This window comes from Geotrypetes seraphini, chromosome 4 (genome assembly GCF_902459505.1).
Source record: "Geotrypetes seraphini chromosome 4, aGeoSer1.1, whole genome shotgun sequence".
NCBI classification, from domain to species: Eukaryota; Metazoa; Chordata; class Amphibia; order Gymnophiona; family Dermophiidae; genus Geotrypetes; species Geotrypetes seraphini.
The window spans coordinates 313,172,782-313,196,857 of NC_047087.1; the positions used below are offsets into that span (position 1 = coordinate 313,172,782).

At 44.7% G+C, this 24,076-nt stretch overlaps 1 protein-coding gene across 1 annotated transcript in view; it reads left to right on the forward strand.

Moving 5' to 3' along the window:
• Nucleotides 1-24,076, forward strand: part of FAM160B1 (family with sequence similarity 160 member B1) — a 118,892-nt gene that overhangs the window by 31,611 nt on the left and 63,205 nt on the right. The window contains exons 3-7 of the mRNA XM_033942067.1: nt 5,335-5,504; nt 7,530-7,634; nt 9,353-9,475; nt 16,210-16,491; nt 17,144-17,340. Coding sequence (XP_033797958.1) covers nt 5,335-5,504; nt 7,530-7,634; nt 9,353-9,475; nt 16,210-16,491; nt 17,144-17,340 — 877 coding nt within the window. The remainder of the gene's footprint in view (nt 1-5,334; nt 5,505-7,529; nt 7,635-9,352; nt 9,476-16,209; nt 16,492-17,143; nt 17,341-24,076) is intronic.

Genomic DNA, 24,076 nt, shown 5'->3' on the forward strand with positions numbered 1-24,076 from the left:
ACCAGACAACCTACACCCCAGGGTGCTCAGAGAGTTGAGTGAAGTCCTGACGGAACCATTGTCTGTGCTCTTCAATCTCTCCCTAAGCACGGGAAGAGTCCCCTTGGACTGGAAAACAGCTAACGTTATTCCACTCCACAAAAAGGGCTGCAGGACAGAGACGGCAAATTACAGACCGGTAAGTCTCACATCCATAGTATGCAAGCTCATGGAAACACTGATCAAACAGAAACTTGATACAATACTGGATGAAGAAAATCTACGTGATCCCCATCAACATGGATTTACCAAGGGCAGGTCCTGCCAATCAAATCTGATTAGCTTCTTCGACTGGGTAACAAGACAACTGGATGCCGGGGAGTCCCTGGACGTAGTGTATTTGGACTTCAGCAAAGCTTTTGATAGCGTCCCACACCGCAGGTTATTGAACAAGTTGAAATCGCTGGGATTAGGGGAAACACTAGCTGCATGGGTTAAGGATTGGCTGAGCGGTAGAATTCAGAGGGTGATGGTAAAGGGTACCCCATCCAAAACATCAGATGTGACCAGTGGAGTGCCACAAGGCTCGGTCTTAGGTCCAATCCTATTCAACATATTCATAAGTGATATGACCCAAGGGCTCAGAGGAAAAATATCATTGTTCGCCGATGACACCAAACTGTGCAACATAGTAGGTAAAAGCACTATGCCTGACAGTATGACGCAGGACCTACTACTATTAGAACAATGGTCATCGACTTGGCAGCTCAACTTCAATGCTAAAAAATGCAAAGTGATGCACCTGGGTAAAAGAAATCTGTGCAGGACTTACACGTTAAATGGTGAGACCTTAGTTAGGACCACGGAAGAATGGGATTTAGGAGTAATCATTAGTGATGACATGAAAACTGCCAATCAAGTGGAAAAGGCTTCCTCCAAGGCAAGGCAAATGATGGGTTGTATCCGTAGAGGTTTTATCAGCAGGATGCCAGAGGTCATAATGCCACTGTACAGGTCCATGGTGAGACCTCATTTGGAATATTGTGTTCAATTCTGGAGACCACATTACCAGAAAGATGTGCTGAGAGTTGAGTCAGTTCAGCGGATGGCCACCAGGATGGTCTTGGGGCTCAAGGATCTTCCGTATGAAGTAAGGCTGAATAAATTGCAGCTGTACTCACTTGAAGAACGAAGAGAGAGAGGAGACATGATTGAGACATTTAAATATATCACGGGTCGTATCGAGGTGGAAGAGGATATCTTTCGTCTTATGGGACCTTCGTCCACCAGAGGGCATCCGCTGAAAATCAGGGGAGGGAAATTTCATGGGGACTCCAGAAAGTATTTCTTCACTGAGAGGGTGGTCGATCATTGGAATGAACTCCCACGGCAGGTGATTGAGGCCAACAGCGTGGCAGATTTCAAAAATAAATGGGATATTCATGTGGGATCTCTAATGAGGTAAGGGCAGGAGGTTGGTGAGCAAACTCATGGGGGAAGGGTCACTGGAGTGGGCAGACTTGATGGGCTTTGGCCCTTTTCTGCCGTCATTTTTCTATGTTTCTATTGATTCACTTTTTCCCGTTCTACACCATTCAGGATTTTGTGGACTTCAATCATATCCTCCCTCAACTGTCTAGAGGAGGTATGTAGGCAGATTGATAGGCTTAAGAGCGATAAATCCCCGGGACCAGATGGCATCCATCCGAGGGTCATCAAGGAACTGAAAGGGACCATAACTGAAATGCTTCAACTAATAGCCAATCTGTCGATCAAATCGGGAAAGATTCCGGAAGACTGGAAGGTAGCGAATGTTACACCTATCTTCAAGAAAGGTTCGAGGGGAGATCCGGGGAACTACAGACCGGTGAGTCTGACCTCTGTACCGGGAAAGATGGTAGAGTCACTGATAAAGGACAGCATCATTGATCACCTTGACAGACACGGGCTGATGAGGACAAGTCAGCACGGTTTTAGCAAAGGCAGATTGTGTTTGACAAACTTGCTGCACTTCTTTGAGGGAGTAAACAGACAGATAGACAAGGGCGATCCGGTTGACATTGTATATCTGGATTTTCAGAAGGCGTTCGACAAGGTTCCACATGAACGACTACTTTGGAAAACTGCAAGCCATGGAATTGAGGGTGAAATACTCATGTGGATTAAAAACTGGCTGGAGCACAGGAAACAGAGAAATGGACAATACTCGGACTGGAAGAACGTCACCAGTGGGGTGCCGCAGGGCTCGGTGCTTGGACCCGTGCTCTTTAACATCTTTATAAATGATCTGGACATAGGTACGACGAGCGAGGTGATTAAATTTGCGGATGATACGAAGTTATTCAGAGTAGTAAAGATGCAGGGGGATTGCGAAGATCTGCAATGTGACATAATCAAGCTCGAGGAATGGGCATCAACATGGCAGATGAGGTTCAACGTGGATAAGTGTAAAGTGATGCATGTCGGTAACAAAAATCTAATGCACGAATACAGGATGTCCGGGGCGGTACTTGGAGTGACCTCCCAGGAAAGAGACTTGGGGGTTCTGATCGACAAGTTGATGAAGCCGTCCACACAATGTGCGGCGGCAGCAAAAAGGGCAAACAGAATGCTAGGAATGATAAAGAAGGGGATCATGAACAGATCAGAGAAGGTTATCATGCCGCTGTACTGGGCCATGGTACGCCCTCACCTGGAGTACTGCGTCCAGCACTGGTCGCCGTACCTGAAGAAGGACACGGTACTACTCGAAAGGGTCCAGAGAAGAGCAACTAAGATGGTTAAGGGGCTGGAGGAGCTGCTGTACAGCGAAAGATTAGAGAAACTGGGCCTCTTCTCTCTCGAACAGAGGAGATTGAGAGGGGACATGATTGAAACATTCAAGGTACTGAAGGGGATAGACTTAGTAGATAAGGACAGGTTGTTCACCCTCTCCAAGGTAGGGAGAACGAGAGGGCACTCTCTAAAGTTGAAAGGGGATAGATTCCGTACGAACGTAAGGAAGTTCTTCTTCACCCAGAGAGTGGTAGAAAACTGGGATGCTCTTCTGGAGGCTGTTATAGGGGAAACACCCTCCAGGGATTCAAATAGGGGAAAACACCCTCCAGGGATTCAAGAGAAAGTTAGACAAGTTTCTGCTGAACAAGAACGTGCGCTGGTAGGGCTAGTCTCAGTTGGGGTGCTGGTCTTAGACCAGAGGGCCGCCGCGTGAGCATGATGGACCACTGGTCTGACTCAGCAGTGGCAAATCTTATGTTCTTATGTCTCTTTTCCAAGCTGAAGAGCTCTATCCTTTTTAGTCTTTCCTTTTACGAGAAGAATTCCATTCCCTTTATCATTTTGGTTGCTCTTCTTTGAACCTTTTTTGAGATATAGTGACCAGAACTGAAAACAATACTCAAGGTGAGGTCGCACCATGGAGTGATACAGAGGCATTATCTAGGCACTTCCTAATAATTCCTATTGGCTGCCGCAACACACTTCACCATCCCTTTCCTCACCAAGCCTCAGTTCCCCATCCCTTACCCAAATGGACAGTAGCAACTGTAGGTTATTTATTTATATTCATTTCCCCTAACCGAGTAATGTTCCTTATATTGATATATAAAGGAACCAGGTCTTTTCAAAGCGCTCTTTCTTTTTTTTTTGTAAATCTTTATTAGTTTTCAATTATTAACAGTGCAATACAGTGAATTTAAACATAAACGAATCAAACGAAAACACTTTAAATATACAAATATTTCAGCAACAAACATTTTCACCCCCTCCTCCCCTTAACTAATGAAAATAAAACCACATGCATAATTTCAATAAAATAGATCTAATGAATAATAATTATAACGTTTTCCCATCTCCCTCCCACCCTGGATGTGTAAGGAGGACAGATAAAAAGAAAAGGTACATGACAACTATTGTGACTCAATAAATGATGTCAATGGGCTCCACCCCCTTTCAAATGCACTACTATATCTTCAAATTTCAGCGTTCATTCTTTCATATTTGTAGCTAGAACATAAGTTTGCCCACCAGAAAGTATAATTAAGTCGATCATAACTCTTCCAGTTGCGTGTTATCATCTGGATGGCTATTCCCATCATTATTAAGCAAAACTGTCTCTTTCTGACATTTGAGTAATGCTATAAGTTTATCATATCCCGCGTTTTCTAGCCATGCTCCTAGGGAGGGACACGTCAACTTCTTCCAATATTGGCCGACTACTACCCTTGCCACTAACAGCAGTAAGCCCAATAAATATCCTTTTCCAACTTTGAAGTTCTATTTTTGGAGATTTGAAGGAGAAAAGAAGCGGTGCCAACGGCTCACCGAGACCAGCAGCAGTGTCGGGAGCCCCTCTCCAGCAGGGCACCTGATCACAGTTACACCCCTCCCCTGATCCAGCAGGGGAGAATACTTTAAATATATATTTTTTATTTCTCTTGATACTTATTTTTTATCTCTATTTTTTATTTATTTTACTTATTTATTTTTAATTCTATCTTTAAATTTATTTATTCATTACTCTTTATATTTTACCTTTATTTTTCATAAATTGTCTCTTCAGGTACTTTAGTTAGATTGTGAGCCTTTGGGACAGTTAGGGAATTTCCAAGTATCTATATTATTTATTTTTATTTATTGTATCTTTTAATGCATTCATTTTTGTAAACCGCTTAGAAACCTCACGGTTATTAGCGGTATATAAGAATTAAATTAAATTAAATTCTGCAGTCTTTCTAGTAAAAGAAGGATTTAGGCGCTGGCTACTACTTACATGATGATCTCTTCCTTCATCTTCATTTTATCTCCCATTGACCCTGAGAGAACTGCCATTCCTGCAGTTTTTTTAGGATTGGCTACACCTTCGCAGTTTTTCCTTTGCTTTCCTCTCAGGATTACCATCTAGAGCAGAGGCAGACAACTCCAGCCTTCCATCCTCACTGGTCAGTCAACTTTTCAAGATAGTACAGAATATGCATATGATGGATTAGCATATTCTCTTTCATTCTTTGCAAATGCATCTCGTGCATGTTCACTTTGTATATCTTGAAATTTTGACTTGTCCTGCTTGAAGACTGAAGATGCTTCCTTCGCAATCCTCTTGCATATTCATTGTAGTAATCTGAAAATGTGACTGGCTGGTGACCTTCGGGAGAGGGCTGAGAAGCACCGATCTAGAGAGAGGTACTGGGCAGCCAGACGAATGTTGGTTCCAGTAAATCTCGGGTGCTCTGTTAACTGAACTGGCAAGGCAGAGATAGGGCATGAACATGTATGTCTGCGGTTTACAAACAAACTGTGGGTTTTGTTCTTTTGGCTATCATCTACTATCATATTCTTTCTTTTTTGTTTGCCTAGATGATAAAGCTCCAGTGACTGACACAAACATCCCTTCTCATCTGGAACAGATGTTGGATATTTTGGTACAAGAGGAGAATGAGAGGGAGTCAGGCGAGACTGGTCCCTGCATGGAATATTTACTCCATCATAAAATCCTGGAGACACTCTACACATTAGGAAAAGCTGATGTGAGTTCTTCCTCTTTTTTTTTTTTCATATCATAAGTTTTATTTAATTATGCAAGCAACAACTGCCGAAGTAGCCCAAAGGTTGCTACATAAGCATAGGAATGAAATTTGTCTTAATAAACAGATTCCAAACAATAGGAGTCCAATTTTAATGAATCCTATACTCTCACGCAAAGTCTCTTTATTTTTTTATATAGTATAGGACAGGGGTCCCCAAAGTCCCTTTTTGAGGGCCGAATCCAGTCGGGTTTTCAGGATTTCCGAATCCAGTCGGGTTTTCAGGATTTTCCCAATTAATATGCATTGAAAGCAGTGCATGCACATAGATCTCGTGCATATTCATTGGGGAAATCCTGAAAACCTGACTGGATTCAATCCTCAAAGAGGGACTTTGGGGACCCCTAGTATAGGATATGTTTCAATAAACATTATTCCAGTGCAATAGGTGAGACATTGTAGACAATAGGGGTTATTCCCCATACTCGCATGCTCTGTCTCACCTATCTACTGGAAAAGAGCTTACCAGGGTAAGTATATAATCTCTTTTTTTAATTTTAGATTTCAATGCGCAACCTCATGTTTTTAAACATTTGAAGTGTTCAGTACCATTCCAACTGCATGCAAGCCGCTGCTAGTTGTTACTGGGGACCATCATAACCCTTCCAAGCCCCCTGACCCCCACACAAACAGTGAGCATAACATACGACAAGGGCAATGCACTTATCTGCTTACTTGCAGGCACTACAGTACCCCCGGCCAAACTTCTTGGATCTTATGTCTTTTTCAGTGGCTCTGCGGCTGGACAAATTCGTTTGAAGCACCCTGTGTAACTTATGTGATAAGCACATTAATACAATCCACTATAGTAATCTATTTAATTAGCAGATATTTTATATCTATAGTGATCACCTGTGATTATTGTAAATGATTTGGACCACTAAGTCTTAGCTATATTACTGTACGATTATAACTTATGTGATAAACATGCTGCTTTGAGCCCCTCCTTAGGTAATAAAAGGATACCATAAGCTAACAGCCTTAAAAACCAAAAACAACCAACACATTAACAAGAAAGCACTTCACTAAGCTTAATCTTAAGGATTCAGAAAGGTGAGGGAGGGACCAGTATCACTGAGTGTAATATAGATCTCCACTGAACCCAGCAGCCCTTATTTGAAATCAGTGCTGCAGGGCATCTGAATAGGCGTCTCAGAACCTCTCGGACATCCTGAACTGGCCTAAAATCTTTCTCTCTGAAACATGTCACTGGGCTGCTCTGAAAATTTGTTAATGTTATTGTAATAATAATAATAATAACTTTATTTTTTCTATACCACCATAATCTTGCGACTTCTAGGCGGTTCACAATGAAGAACAGCTGTACAGTCAGCGAATTACAGTGCATAAATAGATAAGAGGTCACTGAGTGGTCAGTGATTACATGGTGCAAATTGGTTAGAAGAAAAATATACATTGGTTACAGTTATTGTACACTTCTCCCTCTTTATTCGCTGTGATAGGGGATTAACAGACCCGTGAAAACAGAAAAACAGCGAATAACTTTTTCATGTTATTCGCTGTTTTCTATTAAAAAACCATCATGAATTTTTTTGTAACCCACCTTTTTATAACTCTTTTGTAATCCGCCTTGAACTGCAAGGTAATGGCGGAATAGAAATCTCTAATGTAATGCAATATGGTGAAACCGCGAATAACACGGTGGGAGACCTGGCCTGTTCCTGAAGGAGAGGCAAAACACGGTGAAGAAAGTGCCGGAAATCAGCGATTTTCTCTGAAAACGCTTGGAATCAGCGATTTCTCTATGCAAGCAGACGTCGTTTGGGGGGGGGGGAGGAGCCAGCAAGCTAAAAACCGCAAATAATCGAAACCGCAATTGCTGAAACCGCGAATACAGAGGGAGAAGTGTAATATTGTACTGGACTGTGCATAACAGGGATAACGAGTTTTCAGTCCTAGTCTATTCCTTACTGTTGTTTGTTCTTTTTTTTAAATTCTCTTTTCTAGTGTCCTCCAGGAATGAAGCAACAGGTTCTGATTTTTTATACCAAACTCTTAGGAAGAATTCGGCAGCCCCTTCTGCCGCATATCAACGTCCACAGACCAGTGCAGGTACCGGTACTGCTTCCAGCAATATCTCAAACAATGGGCTGCTCCTTTTTCGGTTTATGTTCAAATCGTTTTATAATACTAATCACTTTATTCTTTTATACCGCCACAATCGTACGACTTCTAGGCGGTTTACACTGAAGAGAACTGGACAATCGGCGATTTACAAAGTACAAATAGTAAAAGTACAACATATTTCTCAAGGAGAGTCAGTATAAAATTATTCAATTTAGTAGAACTTCTGTTTAGGAATGAATCTGTCAAACAATGGGGTTAACGCCCGTGACGTTTCATCACACGCTAACCCCTGCGCTGGCCAAAAACTACCGCCTGCTCAAGAGGAGGCGGTAGCAGCGAGCGCGGCTTGATAAAAGGAGCCCTTAATTTTTTTCTGAAAAGCGCCATAAGTCAACCTGGCTCCATTGATGTAATTGCCTAACCAGGACTGCTGTTTACCTGCTTGAAACATACAAGTCCTATCCAAAAAGGACCTGTATTTACAACCAGTTTTATTGTTGAATAAGAAAAGAACACATATCGGAGCAAATGTGAGCCAAACAAAGGTTCAACAAATACAATCCTATATAATAAAATGCTAAGCGCGCATGCGCACTCTTACCCCTGTTCCCGGATCCCTGATCTGTCGGGCTGTGGCAGGTAAGAGTACGCATGCACGCGTCTAAGGACTGGCGGCAGGTAACATGCCGTGACTCCCCCCCCCCCTGCCGCCGACCCTACCCGGCACACCAGAAACCCCTGTTGACCCTCCCAGCCGACCCTCCGACCGCTAGATGGCCGACAAACCTCGCAGCTCCAGCAGCATCCCAGGCACAGTAAACACGCTGCTTCGTGGTCTTCTACTGGCCTAATTTCCTCTGCTGCGTCTCTGATGACATCATCAAAGGCAGGCAGGCAGGCTGGCATCGGGGGTGGGACAAAGTCTGGAAGATAATGATGGGGACATAGGAAGGAGACACTGGGGGCACTAAGGACATAGAAAGGGGCACTGAGGGCACTAAGGACATAGGATGCACTGAGGGCACTAAGCAGGACAGAGGCATTGGGGGCACTAAGGACATGGGAAGGAGGCACTGGGGGCACTAAGGACATAGGAAGGAGGCACTGGGGGCATTAAGGACACAGTATGCTGGCACTGGGGCACTAAGGACACAGTACGTAGGCACTGGGGCACTAAGGACATGGAAAGGAGGCACTGGGGGCATTATGGACACAGGAAGGAGGTACTGGGGACACTAAGGACGTAGGAAGGGGTACTAAGGACATGGGAAGGAGGCACTAGGAGCACTAAGGACATAGGAAGGGGCACTAAAGACATAGGAATGAGGCACTGAGGGCACTAAGGACATAGGGAGAGACACAGACAGAAAAAATGACAGACAGACAGGCAGTGTGCAAGGAGAGAGAGACAAAGAAAAGAAAAAAAAAACCAGACAGACAGACATCTACTCTAGCACCCGTTAATGTAATGGGTTTAAAGACTAGTTTATACATATCTCTTTTCAAAACCCTTCCCCAATCATTCCCTGTAAGTCAACAATCTCATATGAAAACCTCCCACACTTCCATTCACAATGCTTACACTAATGATATCTCTCCCCAGCAATGGAAAACAAGGGGGGGGGGGGAGAAAAATGTACATGCAACAGCTTAAAGCTCCTTTCTCAGTTTAATGTCCCGTTCCATTATTTTTGTCTTCACAGAAACTAATCCGACTCTGCGGGGAAGTCTTGGCTAACCCGACAGAAAATGAAGAAATTCAGTTTCTCTGTATAGTGTGTGCGAAGCTGAAACAGGACCCTTACCTCGTCAACTTCTTCCTTGAGGTACATGGACTTTGCCTCCACAATTCAAATGATTGTGAGCTGCAGGTCTCAAGAATGCTGCAGAGGCCTAGGCAATGTTGTAAAGTTTTTCCAAAGTTTGATTGGTAATTTTATAAGGTTTTAAGACATTTCCTTGGGTAAAACAGTGGATTTTTTATGTGTAGCATTTATAAAATTGCCTTCTCGATATACATGTAATCATAGAGATGGTCCCTGTTAGGTAGAGCTCACCGTCTATTACGATAAAGCCGGATGATGTTGTGTATTTGGATTGTCAAAAGGCATTTGACAAAGCACCTCATGAAAGACTTCTGAGGAAATTAGATCGTCGTGGGATAGGAGGTAATTCATTTTAAAGGATACCCTCAGTAAAAAGTTTGAACATGGGCTAGAGGCAGATCTCATTGGCACACACTAGCCAGCAGTGTCACAGCCTTGCATAAGAAAATACAGTCAAACCTCGGTTTGCGAGTAACGCGGTTTGCAAGTGTTTTGCAAGACGAGCAAAACATTTTCGCAAATCGTGACATAGAAACATAGAAACATAGAAACATAGAAAGGTGACGGCAGAAAAGGGCTACAGCCCATCAAGTCTGCCCACTCTACTGACCCACCCCATTAAGTCTGAGTGCTGCTCGACCCACGTAGGGATCCCACGTGGATGTCCCATTTATTCTTAAAGTCGAGCACGCTTGTGGCCTTGATTACCTGCGTCGGAAGTTTGTTCCAGTGATCTACCACTCTTTCTGTGAAGAAATACTTCCTGATGTCACCTCTAAATTTCCCTCCCCTGAGTTTGAGCGGGTGCCCCCTTGTGACCGAGGGTCCCTTGGGAAGGAATATATCGTTTTCCACCTCGACACGACCTGTGACGTACTTAAAAGTCTCAATCATGTCACCCCTTTCCCTGCACTCCTCTAGAGAGTACAGCTGCAATTTGCCCAGTCTTTCCTCGTATGAGAGACCCTTGAGTCCAGAGACCTTCCTAGTGGCCATTCGCTGGACCGACTCAGCTCGAAGCACATCTTTACGGTAATGTGGCCTCCAGAATTGCACACAGTACTCCAGATGAGGTCTCACCATGGTTCTATACAGTGGCATTATGACTTCAGGTTTGCGGCTGACGAAGCTTCTATTGATACATCCCATCATTTGCCTCGCCTTGGATGAGGCCTTCTCCACTTGTTTGGCAGCCTTCATGTCTGCACTGATGATCACTCCCAAGTCCCGTTCCTCTGAAGTCCTAGCTAGTGTTTCTCCATTCAAGGTGTATGTTCTGCATGGATTTCCGCTGCCGAGATGCATGACCTTACACTTCTTAGCGTTGAAGCCCAGCTGCCATGTCGTGGACCATTTTTCCAACTTGATCAGATCCTGCGTCATACCATCCGTGGGATTGCTTCCACCCACTATATTACACAGTTTGGCGTCGTCGGCGAACAGCGCTACTTTACCCTGAAGCCCTCGGGTCAAGTCCCTTATGAATATGTTAAAAAGGGATGGTCCCAGGACTGAGCCCTGAGGCACACCGCTAGTCACCTCCGATGTCTCAGAGAGGGTGCCATTGACCACCACTTTCTGAAGTCTTCCACTCAGCCAATCGTTGACCCACGCCGTTAGTTTCTCACCTAACCCCATCGATTTCATCTTGTTTAATAGTCTACGGTGTGGGACACTGTCAAAAGCTTTACTGAAATCCAAGTATACTATGTCCAGAGACTCTCCCGAGTCCATCTTTCCTGTCACCCAATCAAAGAAGCTGATGAGATTGGACTGGCATGACCTGCCCCTAGTGAATCCATGTTGACAGGGATCCCTCAGATTCCCCTCATCCAATATTGTGTCTAATTTCTCTTTAAGTAGAGTTTCCATGAGTTTACACACTATTGATGTGAGACTTACTGGTCTGTAATTTGCGGCCTCCGCTCTGCAACCCTTTTTGTGCAGAGGAACCACGTTGGCAGTTTTCCAGTCCAGGGGGACTCTCCCCGTATTTAGGGAGAGATTGAAGAGTATTGCTAATGGTTCCGCCAAAACATCGCATAGCTCTCTGAGCACTCTTGGGTGCAGATTGTCCGGTCCCATGGCTTTGTTCACCTTGAGTCTTGACAGTTCTTTGTAAACATCAGCTGGTGTGAACTCAAACTTCTGAAATGGGTCTTCCATGCTTTGCTTTGCTGCTAGCCGAGGCCCGTGCCCTGGTGCTTCGCAGGTAAAGACTGAACAGAAGTAATCATTCAGTAGTTTGGCTTTATCGGAGTCTGTTTCTACATAATTCCCGTCTGGTGTTCTAAGGCGTGCTATCCCGTTTGCGTTCTTTTTCCTGTCGCTAATGTATCTGAAGAAGGATTTGTCCCCTTTCTTGATGTTCTTTGCTAGAGTTTCTTCCATACGAATTTTGGCCTCCCTGACTGCTGTTTTGACCGCTGCAGACTTTTTCCTGTATTCAATGTTTGCTTCTTTTTCCCCCGTGCGTTTGTATGAGAGAAATGCTCTTTTCTTCTCCTTGACGAGGCACGATACCTCATCTGTGAACCATTGGGGTTTCTTTTTTCTTTGTTGTTTGGTTACCGATTTTATGTAGCGGATAGTTGCCTCATGAAGGATCGATTTCAAGGTTGACCACATAGCCTCCACATTAGTAGTTACTTCTTGAACCTGCAGCGTCTGATAGACGAAATCTCCCATGCGTGCGAAGTCAGTGCCCCGGAAATTGAGTACCTTTGTTTTTGTTTGTGATCTAGGAAAGCCTTTCTTAAGGTTAAACCATACCATGTTATGGTCACTGGTGGCTAGCGTCTCTCCCACCGAGACCTCTGAGACGCTTTCCCCATTCGTAAGTACCAGGTCCAGGATGGCCTGGGCCCTAGTGGGCTCGAGTACCATTTGTTTGAGCCGTACTCCCTTCATGGACGTTAATATCCTCCTGCTATCACAAGTTGTCGCTGATAGTGTGTTCCAGTCTACATCAGGCATGTTGAAGTCTCCTAATAGTACAGCCTCCCCCCGTAAGGTGATATTCTCAATGTCTTCAATTAGTTCTGCGTCCTTGTCCTCCGATTGTCTTGGAGGTCTGTATATCACACCAAGGTACAGGCATTTTTCTCCGCCTCTGGCCAGGTTTACCCAGATAGATTCCCCAGTATACTTGACATCCGTGATCCTGGTTGTCTTAATGTTTTCTTTGATGTATAGTGCTACCCCACCTCCTAACTTACCCTCTCTGTCTTGTCGAATCAGGTTGTACCCTGGTATAGTTATATCCCACCCATGAGAGTCTGTGAACCATGTTTCGGATATTGCTACTATGTCTAGATCTGCATTAACTATTTCTGTTTCTAGTTGTAGAAATTTATTCCCTAGGCTGTGTGCGTTAACATACATAGCTCTCCACTCTTTCTGTTTACTAACCTCCTGTAGTGAGCCTCCCATTTGAGTCAAGGTGTCTCCTAGCAATTCTTTTGCAATAAGGGTACTTACCTCAGACTTAGAAGCGTAGTGTTGGTTCTCCACATCAGGATAGTTACTTACTGCTCCGGTGTAAAAGTGGGTACCCACCCCCGACTTACCTAGTTTAAAGCCCTTCGAAGTAGGCGGGCTAGTCTGTGTCCAAAGACATTCTTACCTCTGTTGGTCAGGTGGAGTCCGTCTGGTCCCTGTAGTCCCTGCAGTGTCTCTCCGTGATTCAGGAATCCGAAGTTCATCTCCCGGCACCATCGTTGTAGCCACTCATTCGTCTTCAGGATGCGTTCGTCCCTGTCCCTTCCTCTGCCCCTAACAGGAAGAATGGAAGAGAATACTACCTGTGCTCCTGTCTGCTTCAGCCTCTTTCCCAGAGCTCCGAAGTCTCTAGCTATGTCCTCCAGGGTGTTCTTAGCAGTGTCATTCGTTCCGACGTGGATGAGCAGCATGGGGAAGTGGTCCTTGGGCCTGAGAAGTCTATCGAGACAGGTGGTCACATCTTTTATTCTGGCTCCGGGTAGACAGCAGACCTCCCTCGACTGCATATCCGGTCTGCATATTGGTCCCTCAGTGCCTCTCAACATGGAGTCCCCAATGGTTATTACTCTACGCTTCTTTTGGGGGTGTCGATCCATCGTCCCTGGAGATGGAGATATGCGTTGATCCTGGTCCATCTCCCCGTCGGTAGTGACTCGCAAACTGAGCGTTTACTCGATTTGCGAGTCCCCCTGCCCGCGAACTGGCATCACCCTGCGAACGCCCCCCCCCCATATTCAGGCTCCCATTTCCCCTTTTACCTTCCCTATTTCCACCTTTTTTCACCAACTTAAAAATCTGTCCCCTTTCTCTGTCCTTCACCTCCATAGAATTCCCTCTCCCTTCCCCCTTTCCCCATCAACCTTTGCTTCTGCATCTTCACTTATTCTTCCAGCTCCTATCTTCACCCCTTTTCTCTCACATGCCCCCTTTTGTAGCCCCCTTCTCCCATCTCCCTCTTTTTTAGCCCCCTTCTCCCATCTCCCCCTTTTTTCATCCCCAGCCCCCTTCTCTCACATATTCTCTTTTTATAGCCCCCAACCCTAAACCCCTTCTCGTATCTGCTCTTCCAGCCCTCAGTTCTAGCCCCAGTCTCCTTATCACACCTGTCTTCCTTTTCAGCCCCCAAATCCAGACCCAGACCCCTTCTCTTACAACTCACCAAGCTCCAGCCCTCTTCTCCAAACTATCGGTTCATAGTCTTAAGCGCGCGAGACAAACGCATGCCGACAATTCAGCGCAAGACTTCAGCGCGCCGCAGGAAAACCTTCTTTTAAAGGGCTCTGACGGGGGGTGTTGGTAGGGTACCCCCCCACTTTACTTAATAGGGATCGCGCTGGGTTGGGGGGTTGTAAACCCACATTATACTGGAAACTTAACTTTTTCCCTATTTTTTAGGGAAAAAGTTAAGTTTTCAATATAATGTGAGGGGTTACACCCCCCAACACAGCAGCGCGAGGCAGCGCAATCCCTATTAAGTAAAGTGGAGAGGTTCCCCACCAACACCCCCCGTCAGAGCCCTTTTGCAGCCTCCTTCTCCCACCTACCCCTTTTTTTCAGCCCCTAGTTCCCTTTTCCTATTTGACCCCTTTTGCCTCTGAAGTGTGGCTTGGACCCTGGTCCAATGAAATCAGTTACATATATTGGTTTTGGCTTTTGATATGTGGTAGTAGGGGTGGAGTGGTGTTGTTTCATCTGAGGTTTTGGGGTGAGTGCCTGTCTTGTGGCTGAGTTACCTGCTTGCTGGTATTTATGCTTCCTTCGGGCTGCGTTGTGCAGTTCACCGCTCCATGGGGTAAGCAGAGACATTGCCTTCTCATTGGCTAGGCAGTTGCACCTCTAGCTCCCTATTGGTTCCTGGCACTATCCATCACCGAGATGCCCCGCTCTTCCCTGCCACAAATGGAAGCGCCCCTTTCCCCCTCCTCCGGAGTGCTTGTTTTTAGTTTTCTTTTTGGTCTTGCCCAGAGTTTCCTCGGTAGATGGAGAGAGGACGGGGGGGGGGGGGGAAGTCGCCATCATGGTGGTCGCTACTGGCTCTGGGCTCGCAGTGTTGCCGAGGGAGCGTGATAAAGAAACCGCCGCAGGCTCCTTCAAGTAGGGGAGAGTTCTATTAGATGCGCATGCGGAGGCACGGAGTGCTAACTAAGTGTTTTATTATAGATGATGCGGTATATAAGCTTAAGGTTTAGTTTAGTTGGATGTAGAGAATGACACGGTAGCTGTTATCCATGGCTAGCCACGGGTAACCCACTGAAATGGTGGGGGGAAAAAAGTGCTCACTGCGGGTATGGGGACAAGGCCATCCACCGCACTGTGAAGCGGAGGGAACGTATGCGGTCACCTCCTTCCTACCTACAGGCTGCATCTATCTCCCTCCCTCCCCCTTACCTTTCTGGCGTAATAGTGTAATTTGTGCAGGCTGCTACAGCCAGCCTGAAGTCGCGTGCGTCTGCAGGCAGAAGCTTCTCCTCTGACGCAACAGGAAAGTAAGGGGGGGAGGGAGATGCTCAGACCGCGCGAGGAGCGCTGAAGAGGGGTGGCGAGAGGGAATGGTAGTGGTGGAAAGGAATGGAACAGACACTGAAGGGGGGTGGGGATGAACAGACGCTGAAGGGAAATGGGGAAAACAGAGTGGGGAGAAGACGCTGAAGGGAAATGGGGAACAGAGAGTGGGGAGAAGACGCTAGAAGGGAAGAAGACAGAGATGCCAGATTATGGGGAGAGCAGAGGGAAGAAGATGGGTGCCAGACCAATTGGGTGGTGGTGAAGGGAGAGGCACAGGAACAGAGCAAATGGAAGACGCAAAGAGAAGACAGACAGTGGATGGAAGGAATTGAATGAGAAGATGAGGCAAGCAGAAACCAGACAACTAAGGTAGAAAAAAAAATTCTATTTCTTTTCTTTGCTTTAGGATAAAGTAGCATATTAGTTGTGTTGATAAAAATTTATAAACAAAGCCCTGCCAGCTGAACATCTCTTTCTTTAGTTAAACAGCCAGAACTTGATTTATAAGGAAGGAATAAGCTAAATATTGCAGTACTGAGGCTTGTATGGATGCTGCGGGGATGGGGTAGGGACAGTGGTCAAAGGGACCAATTTTTTTCCCCATGTCATTCTCTAGTTGGATGCTTTAGTTGAGTTAGTGTTTCAGTGATTATTTTTTCTGAGAAAATTTCTGATAACCCAGCAATTTGGCCTTAAACATATTACAGACACAATGTTATCATTTCTAGAGCAAACTGAGGGGTCCAGCGTTCAAAGGCCCTTCAGACCTACCTCTGGGAGATTCATCGAGGAACGCGAGGCCCTTGACAGCAGATTCAGAGCAGACTGAAGGAGTTTGTGGTGCTGGTAAGGCGGAGCAAACGGAAGAGAATCGCCTTTCTTCATCGGCTGATGATCTGCCTCCATCAATGTACTCAGGAGAATTGACGACACCCATTGGGGCTTCAGCCAAGTATACAAACCAAGACTACAACCTGGTGAACTCCTTGCTGAATCTCACCAAAAGTCCGGTCAGTTCTTGTCTCATCTCGAACCTGTTACTTTTTATTTAGGCGACAAAGAATGTCAGTTATGAATTTCTGTCTATAGTACATTTGAAGTAAGATGAAGTGAAAATTTCACAGTGCATTCTTTCTCCCTTCTTTAAAATCTACACATTTCTCTGTGCAGCCTATTTTGAGTAGCAGTTCTTGTTCTGGTTCTTGTTTTCATGTGCCCAGAACCACTTGGTTTTGTTTAATACAAGTGCTGTGAAGGAGATGCCATTATCTGGCTCTTTCTTTTGGAAGGCTTTGAATAGGAACATGCATTAAAAAGGTTATTTTGCAGCAAGTTTGCAGTGATATAGCACTGCTGATCCCAATAAGAAATTATTGTTCCTTCCTATAATTGTTATACAGTGATTGATGCGAGCTTTTGTGTTGGTACTTTGCATTTTACTGAATTATATGAGTAATTATCTGACACTGTGTTATGCTACTGTAATTTCTTTCTGCTTTTCTTTTTACTGGGCCTTATTGTGCATTTTAACTCCAGGTGTTTTTCAGACAAGTTACTCTATCCCATTTGGATGGAAGACTGAGCTGGTCCTGTACAGACTAGAATGATGGAACGGGAGAGCTATCCTGTCCACTCGCTCACTGCTGTCTGTGTGTTTTGCAGGATGGTCGGATAGCTGTGAAGGCATGTGAGGGTTTGATGCTTTTGGTTAGTCTGCCGGAGTTGGCGGCAGCCAAGTGCTTGGTCCAGAATACATGCTTGTGTGAACTGCTGACAGACAGGCTCACCTCACTCTATAAGGCCCTGGCTCAGTCTGTGGATCCTTTGGATATAGAAACAGTGGAAGCAATTAACTGGGGGTAAGAAAATGAAATTTGTCTCTTTTGTGTTCATGCAAAAAAATAACCAAATCTAGTGTGATTTGAGAGACAAACTCCACCCTTTGAGCCACCTTGCTTTTTGATTCAACATCTCTATTTTTTACCCTGGACAAAGGCCCAGACAGTTCTGGATTTGTACAGGAGAGGAGGAGCAATGATTGAGTGGAAATCATTGAAAAGCAAAAGCACTGCATGCATTTTTAAAGTGTTTTCAGTCTCTCGCAAAAGTATTCAAAAGCTTTTTCCTACTTATTTTAATTTATGTGCTAATTCATAGGAAAAAAAAAGGCTGTTCTCAAGTTATTTATTGATACTTAATCAAAACTGGAGATAAACTGGCCAGACATGTTTCATAAAAGTAACAAAGAATTTGATTTGATTTCTTACCTTTCCAAACTCATGCTCAAGGCAAGTTCAAATTCACATATGGTAGCTGGCTCTCCTCCCCAAATGGGTTATGTTTTGCAGCTGGTACTTCAGGCACTGGAGGGCAAAGTAATAGTTTGGCAGTGCCAGGTGGACTTCTACAGTCTACGGACCAGAAATATCAAGGAAAAAAGACAATTTAATTTCATCATGATTTTATAATGTGTGTAACTATTGGGCAGACTGGATGGACCATTCGGGTCTTTTACCGTGCTACTATTCATAATGCAGATACTGTGTAGGGAATCGCCAACATCCTCAACTTCAGCACATTACATCTTGAGAGGGGACATGATCGAAACATTCAAGATAATGAAGGGCATAGACTTAGTGGATAAAGACAGGTTGTTCACCCTCTCCAAGGTAGAGACAACAAGAGGGCACTCTCTTAAGTCAAAAGGGGATAGATTCTGTGCAAATGTAAGGAAGTTCTTCTTCACCCAGAGAGTGGTAGAAAACTGGAACGCTCTTCCAGAGGCTGCTATAGGGGAAAACACCCTCCAGGGATTCAAGACAAAGTTAGACAAAATACTGAAGGGAATAGACTTAGTAGATAAGGACAGGTTGTTCACCCTCTCCAAGGTAGGGAGAACGAGAGGGCACTCTCTAAAGTTGAAAGGGGATAGATTTCGTACAAACGTAAGGAAGTTCTTCTTCACCCAGAGAGTGGTGGAAAACTGGAACGCTCTTCCGGAGGCTGTTATAGGGGAAAACACCCTCCAGGGATTCAAGACAAAGTTAGACAAGTTCCTGCTGAACCAGAACGTATGCAGGTAAGGCTAGTCTCAGGTAGGGCACTGGTCTGCCTGAACGAATTGCTGGGCATGATGGACCACTGGTCTGACCCAACAGTGGCAATTGTTATGTTCTTGACTGTCCTCAACCTGACACAATGGAGCCTTTCAGAGCAAAAATGGATTATGTTCACTTTTTGCAATATTTCAGCTATGCGTTGATTCATAGCCACTGATGTAGTCCGCCCCAGGCACGGGCTTTGTAAAGGGCGTAGTCACTCGTCCTCCGCATCCCCCTCCCCGCCGCATGCGTGCGTTCCTTCCCTCATACCTCTTTAATTTTTCCTACACGAGCAACATTACGAACTTGCTGCCTGTGTTAGTGTCGCCTCTCTCTGGCGTCAGAGGGCTAGCCGACACGACGCGGGCAGCTCTCTCCAGGACAATTAAAAAAGGGATGGGGGAATCGGGAAGGTGTAGGGGGTGGAGAGGAGGGAGAGAAAGGGGTGCCATTTACCCTCCCTACGCCACTTTTCATAGCCTCTATGGCTTAGTCATTCCACCTGGTCGCTCACTCACATCCGAAACAGCCCGGAAACGCTCTTATTCCCATTTCATACCCAGATTATGGCACACCATCCTCCCATCTGTCAGATCTTTAAACAGTCTATGGAACTTCTGGAAGGCCGTGAAAACCTTCCTCTTTACAAATCCAGCTCCTTAGCTTACATCTGCATCCCTGACTGACCTTTACGTCGGACCACCGGACCAAAAGCCCACCACACTTCAATGCCGCATAAACCTACAAAGCTATTTTACCTATTTTAGGCTATGTCCATACGGGAAATTATGTAATTTAAACCACCATAGGCTATATCTTCTCGGAACATAGTGCAATTTTTAAAACACCCTCTGTCCACTGTCTATATCTCCAAATCTGTATGTCATGATTATGCTGTAAAAGCTGAAATTTATACCTCTATGTACATCGTTTGTTTTTCCCACCAAAGTTTGTCTTACTTATACTGTGAATGTAGTCTTGTAACCCGTTCTGGGCTCCTTTGGGAGGATGGGCTAAATAAATAAATTAAAGACTTAGAAGAAAAATCAGGTCGTCTCCATGCCTCCATACATCAAGATTAAAGCCAAACTCAGACATTGCCTGTTCTTTGTACTGAACTGTGTATCTCACAGCTTAGATGGCCAAGATCTCCTATTGTAGCAAAGTGGACTTGGCCCACTTTTGTCCTCAGGAGCTCAGTTTCAAGCCATTAAAGCTGGCTGAAGATCACCCTCCTCGTGCATTTATTTTTAACCACGTTTAGAGAATGGGCTGCTGGGGGTTGCATGTTCCGTGAAAAAAAGACGGCAAAAAGAGCAGGCGCAAAGGTACTTGTCAAATTTCCAAGCAAAGATATGCATCTGCTTTATCAAAATGCGGTTAAACAGGTAAGCAGTTGCAATACAGGGTTCGGTGATTGATCTTTAAAAATACACTTTGGAGAGACAATATTGTATTATATAAACTGAGATTTTTGGGCCCCTGCTCAGATCTGTTGCAGGCCTTCCGTGAGCCTGCCTGAAGCCCTGGTGGTCCAACGGTGAGCCGGGACAGGAGCAATCCTTCCCGCTTCCTGTCCCGACTGATACTGAACCACCCCCACCTCCCTTCCGCCTCCCTGATCCCTACAGACCTTACCTTTAAAGCCATGGTACTCTAGCAGTGAAGCGGGGCAGGAGCGATGTTCCTATGCTCCTGTCCTGTGAGAGCCACGATCAAAAATGCCTGCTGCGAGTTCCTGCGGTCTTGCAAAACTACAATGGGAATTCACAGCAGGCATTTTTTAATCTTTGGGATGGTGTAGAATTGGCCAGAACAGGAAGCGGGAAGGATTTCTCCTGTCCCGGCTCACTGCTGGACCACCAGGTCTTTAGGCAGGCCTTTAGTGGGGCATCAGGGCTAGGTAGGAAGGGAGGAAAGGAGGGCTGAGTGTAAGGCACGGCACTTGAGTATAACCTCCCCCCCCCCCGGGTTTATATTCGAGTCAGGTCTTTTTTTTCCTCCTTCTTGGAGAAATAAAAGGTTACCTCATTTTATATTTGGATTGGTTTATAGTCAAGTATATATGGTTATCAAGGTCTGCAACGCAGGATACGTTTTTAACATGTTTTAACTGATACTGGATCATATTATAACTAGGAGTATTTACCTTGCAGTGCTAATTGTGTATTACGCTAATATTTGGTTATTTCTTCTTCCATCTCAATAATGGCCTATGAACTTCTCTTTTAGAACATAAGAATTACCGCCTCTGGGTCAGACCAGTGGTCCATCGTGCCCAGCAGTCTGCTCACGCGGTGGCCCCCAGGTCAAAGACCAGTGCTCTAACTGAGTCCAGCCTCACCTGCGTACGTTCCAGTTTAGCAGGAACTTGTCCAACTTTGTCTTGAATCCCTGGAGGGTGTTTTCCTCTACAACATACTTCGGAAGAGCGTTCCAGTTTTCCACCACTCTCTGGGTGAAGAAGAACTTCCTTACGATTGTACGGAATCTATCCCCTTTCAACTTTAGAGAGTTCCTTCTCATTCTCCCTACCTCGGAGAGGGTGAACAATCTGTCTTTATCTACTAAGTCTACTCCCTTCAGTATTTTGAATGTTTCAATCATGTCTCCTCTCAGTCTCCTCTTTTCAAGGGAGATGAGGCCCAGTTTCTCCAATCTCTCACTGTATGGCAACTCCTCCAGCCTCTTAACCATTTTAGTTGCTCTTCTCTGGACCCTTTCGAGTAGTACTTTGTCCTTCTTCATATACAGAGACCAGTGCTGGACGCAGTACTCCAGGTGAGGGCCTTTTTTAAACCCTGCTAAGCTATCTGGGGTCAGCTGTATTAAGCTGCATTTATTTGACCAGGTGAGGGGGGGTGGGAGTTGACCAGCCTGTTTCATACTGCATTCTTGAGTTTCCAGCTCATTTGAATCCATGATATGTATCTAACGCTATAAGTTTTCATTCAGAAGTAGCCAACACTTTTTCCTCCCTGTTTTATACTTCCCTTTTCCCACCACTACCCTACCTAGTCTGGTCATTTCAGTGACAATTATAGGCCAAGGGCAATGCATGAAAGTGCTTTCTGGAACAATGCTGTCATGGGCTTTTAATGCGGCCACTAGATGTCACCCTTAAGCAATGGACTTTACTCGCACCCATGAATCAAACCAAGGACCTTCTCTATTGCAGTTACTTCACCAGGCCAAACTTGACCGATGGTTTTTAAGTACAAATTCTCTTGTTCCCAATGAGAGTAAGCGTTTTTAAGTATGCTTCTTCACTATAGCAACTAGTCCTATTGTGGACTCTTTGTGCATCTGTCCATATGTGAAATTACAAACCCTTGGTGAAGCACCAGGGCTTGTTGAATGAGAGAAAACAAGGACCCAGAAGGAGCAAGGGCTGAACAATCCTCAGTTCCCACTGTAACTCCTTGTGACTCTGAACTCACTTAACCCTCCATTGCCCTGGGACAATTTAGTAGTAAAAAAAAAATGTTACACAACCTTGTGGAAACTTCGAACGATAAAAATTTTTTTGATAATACTGGTACATAAGCATAAGCAATGCCTCTGCTGGGTCAGACCTGAGGTCCATCGTGCCCAGCAGCCCGCTCATGCAGCGGCCCAACAGGTCCAGGACCTGTGCAGTAATCCTTTATCTATACCCTTCTATCCCCTTTTCCAGCAGGAAATTGTCCAATCCTTTCTTAAACCCCAGTACCGTACTCTGCCCTATTACGTCCTCTGGAAGTGCATTCCAGGTGTCCACCACACGTTGGGTAAAGAAGAACTTCCTAGCATTTGTTTTGAATCTATCCCCTTTCAACTTTTCCAAATGCCCTCTTGTTCTTTTATTTTTTGAAAGTTTGAAGAATCTGTCCCTCTCTACTCTCTCTATGCCCTTCATGATCTTGTAAGTCTCTATCATATCCCCTCTAAGTCTCTTCTTTTCCAGGGAAAAGAGACTCAGTTTCTCCAATTTCTCAGCGTATGAAAGGTTTTCCATCCATTTTATCAGACGTGTCGCTCTCGTCTGAGCCCTCTCAAGTAACGCCATATCCTTCTTAAGGTACGGCGACCAATATTGGATGCAGTACTCCAGATGCAGACGCACCATCGCCCGATACAACGGCAGGATAGCTTTTTTCATTCTGGTTGTAATACCCTTCTTGATTATACCTAGCATTCTATTTGCTCTCTTAGAGGCCGCTGCGCATTATGCCATCAGCTTCATTGTCATGTCCACCATTACCCCCAAGTCCCTTTCTTGGGTACTCTCATTCAATAACATCCCTCCCATCGTATAGTTGTACCTTGGGTTTCTGCTTCCCACATGCAATACTTTACACTTCTCAACGTTGAACTTCATCTGCCATCTCGTTGCCCATTCCCCAGTTTGTTCAAGTCCCTTTGCAATTCTTCGCAGTCCTCCTTTGTCCGAGCTCCACTAAATAGTTTGGTGTCGTCCGCAAATTTTATTATCTCACACTTCGTCCCTGTTTCTAGATCATTTATGAATATATTAAGTAACAGCGGCCCGAGCAGCAAGCCCTGCGGAACACCACTTGTGACCTTCCTCCAGTCCGAGTAGTGGCCCTTCACCCCTACCCCCTGTTTCCTACCCGCTAACCAGTTTCTGATCCATCTATGTACGTCTCCGTCCACCCCATGGTTCTTCAGTTTCCGGAGTAGACGTTCTTGAGGCACCTTGTCAAAGGCTCTCTGTAAATCCATTTTGTCCATTCTGGATTATTGTAATATAATATATTTGGGATCTCATAAAAAGCTTCAAAAGAGACTGAGACAGCGGTCCGTCTAATTTTTGGGTTGAAAAAATATGACCATATTACTTCATCTTATCGACAGTTGCATTGGTTTCCTTTTGAGGCTAGAATATTGTTTAAGTTTGGTTGTACCTGTTTTAAAGTACTGCTTGGTATGGCTCCTATTTACTTGTCTTTATGCTTTGAACGATACAAACCTAACAGAATTACTCGAGGGCAATATTTATTTGTTTTCCCGATTAGCAAGTCTTGTCGTTACAAGAGATTTTTTGATAAATTGCTGGGTTTTCAGGCAGGTAAGATGGATCTGTGGCTAAGTACCATTATTTCTCAGGCCCACTCATATATGTCCTTTAGGAAACTACTAAAAACTGATTGATTCGACAAATTTGTAAACTGATGTTCCAGAATATCGACTGGTAAATTGCATATTGATCTTATAGCTAGTACTTTTTTGTGGAATTTTTATTGTATTTTAGTAAACTGTATTTTATTTATTTATTGTATAATCTTAGTAGTTATTTTAGTATACTGCATTTTTATTCATTGATTGTATAATTTTAGTACTGTATGTGAACCGCCTAGATTAGAACTATGTGGTAGGGCAGTATATAAAAATAAAATTATTATTATTATTACCTGTATATAATGGTACCACTCTTCATCCTATTATCACCAGGGAACCAAGTACTCTGGATAATGACTGAAACAGACTCTAC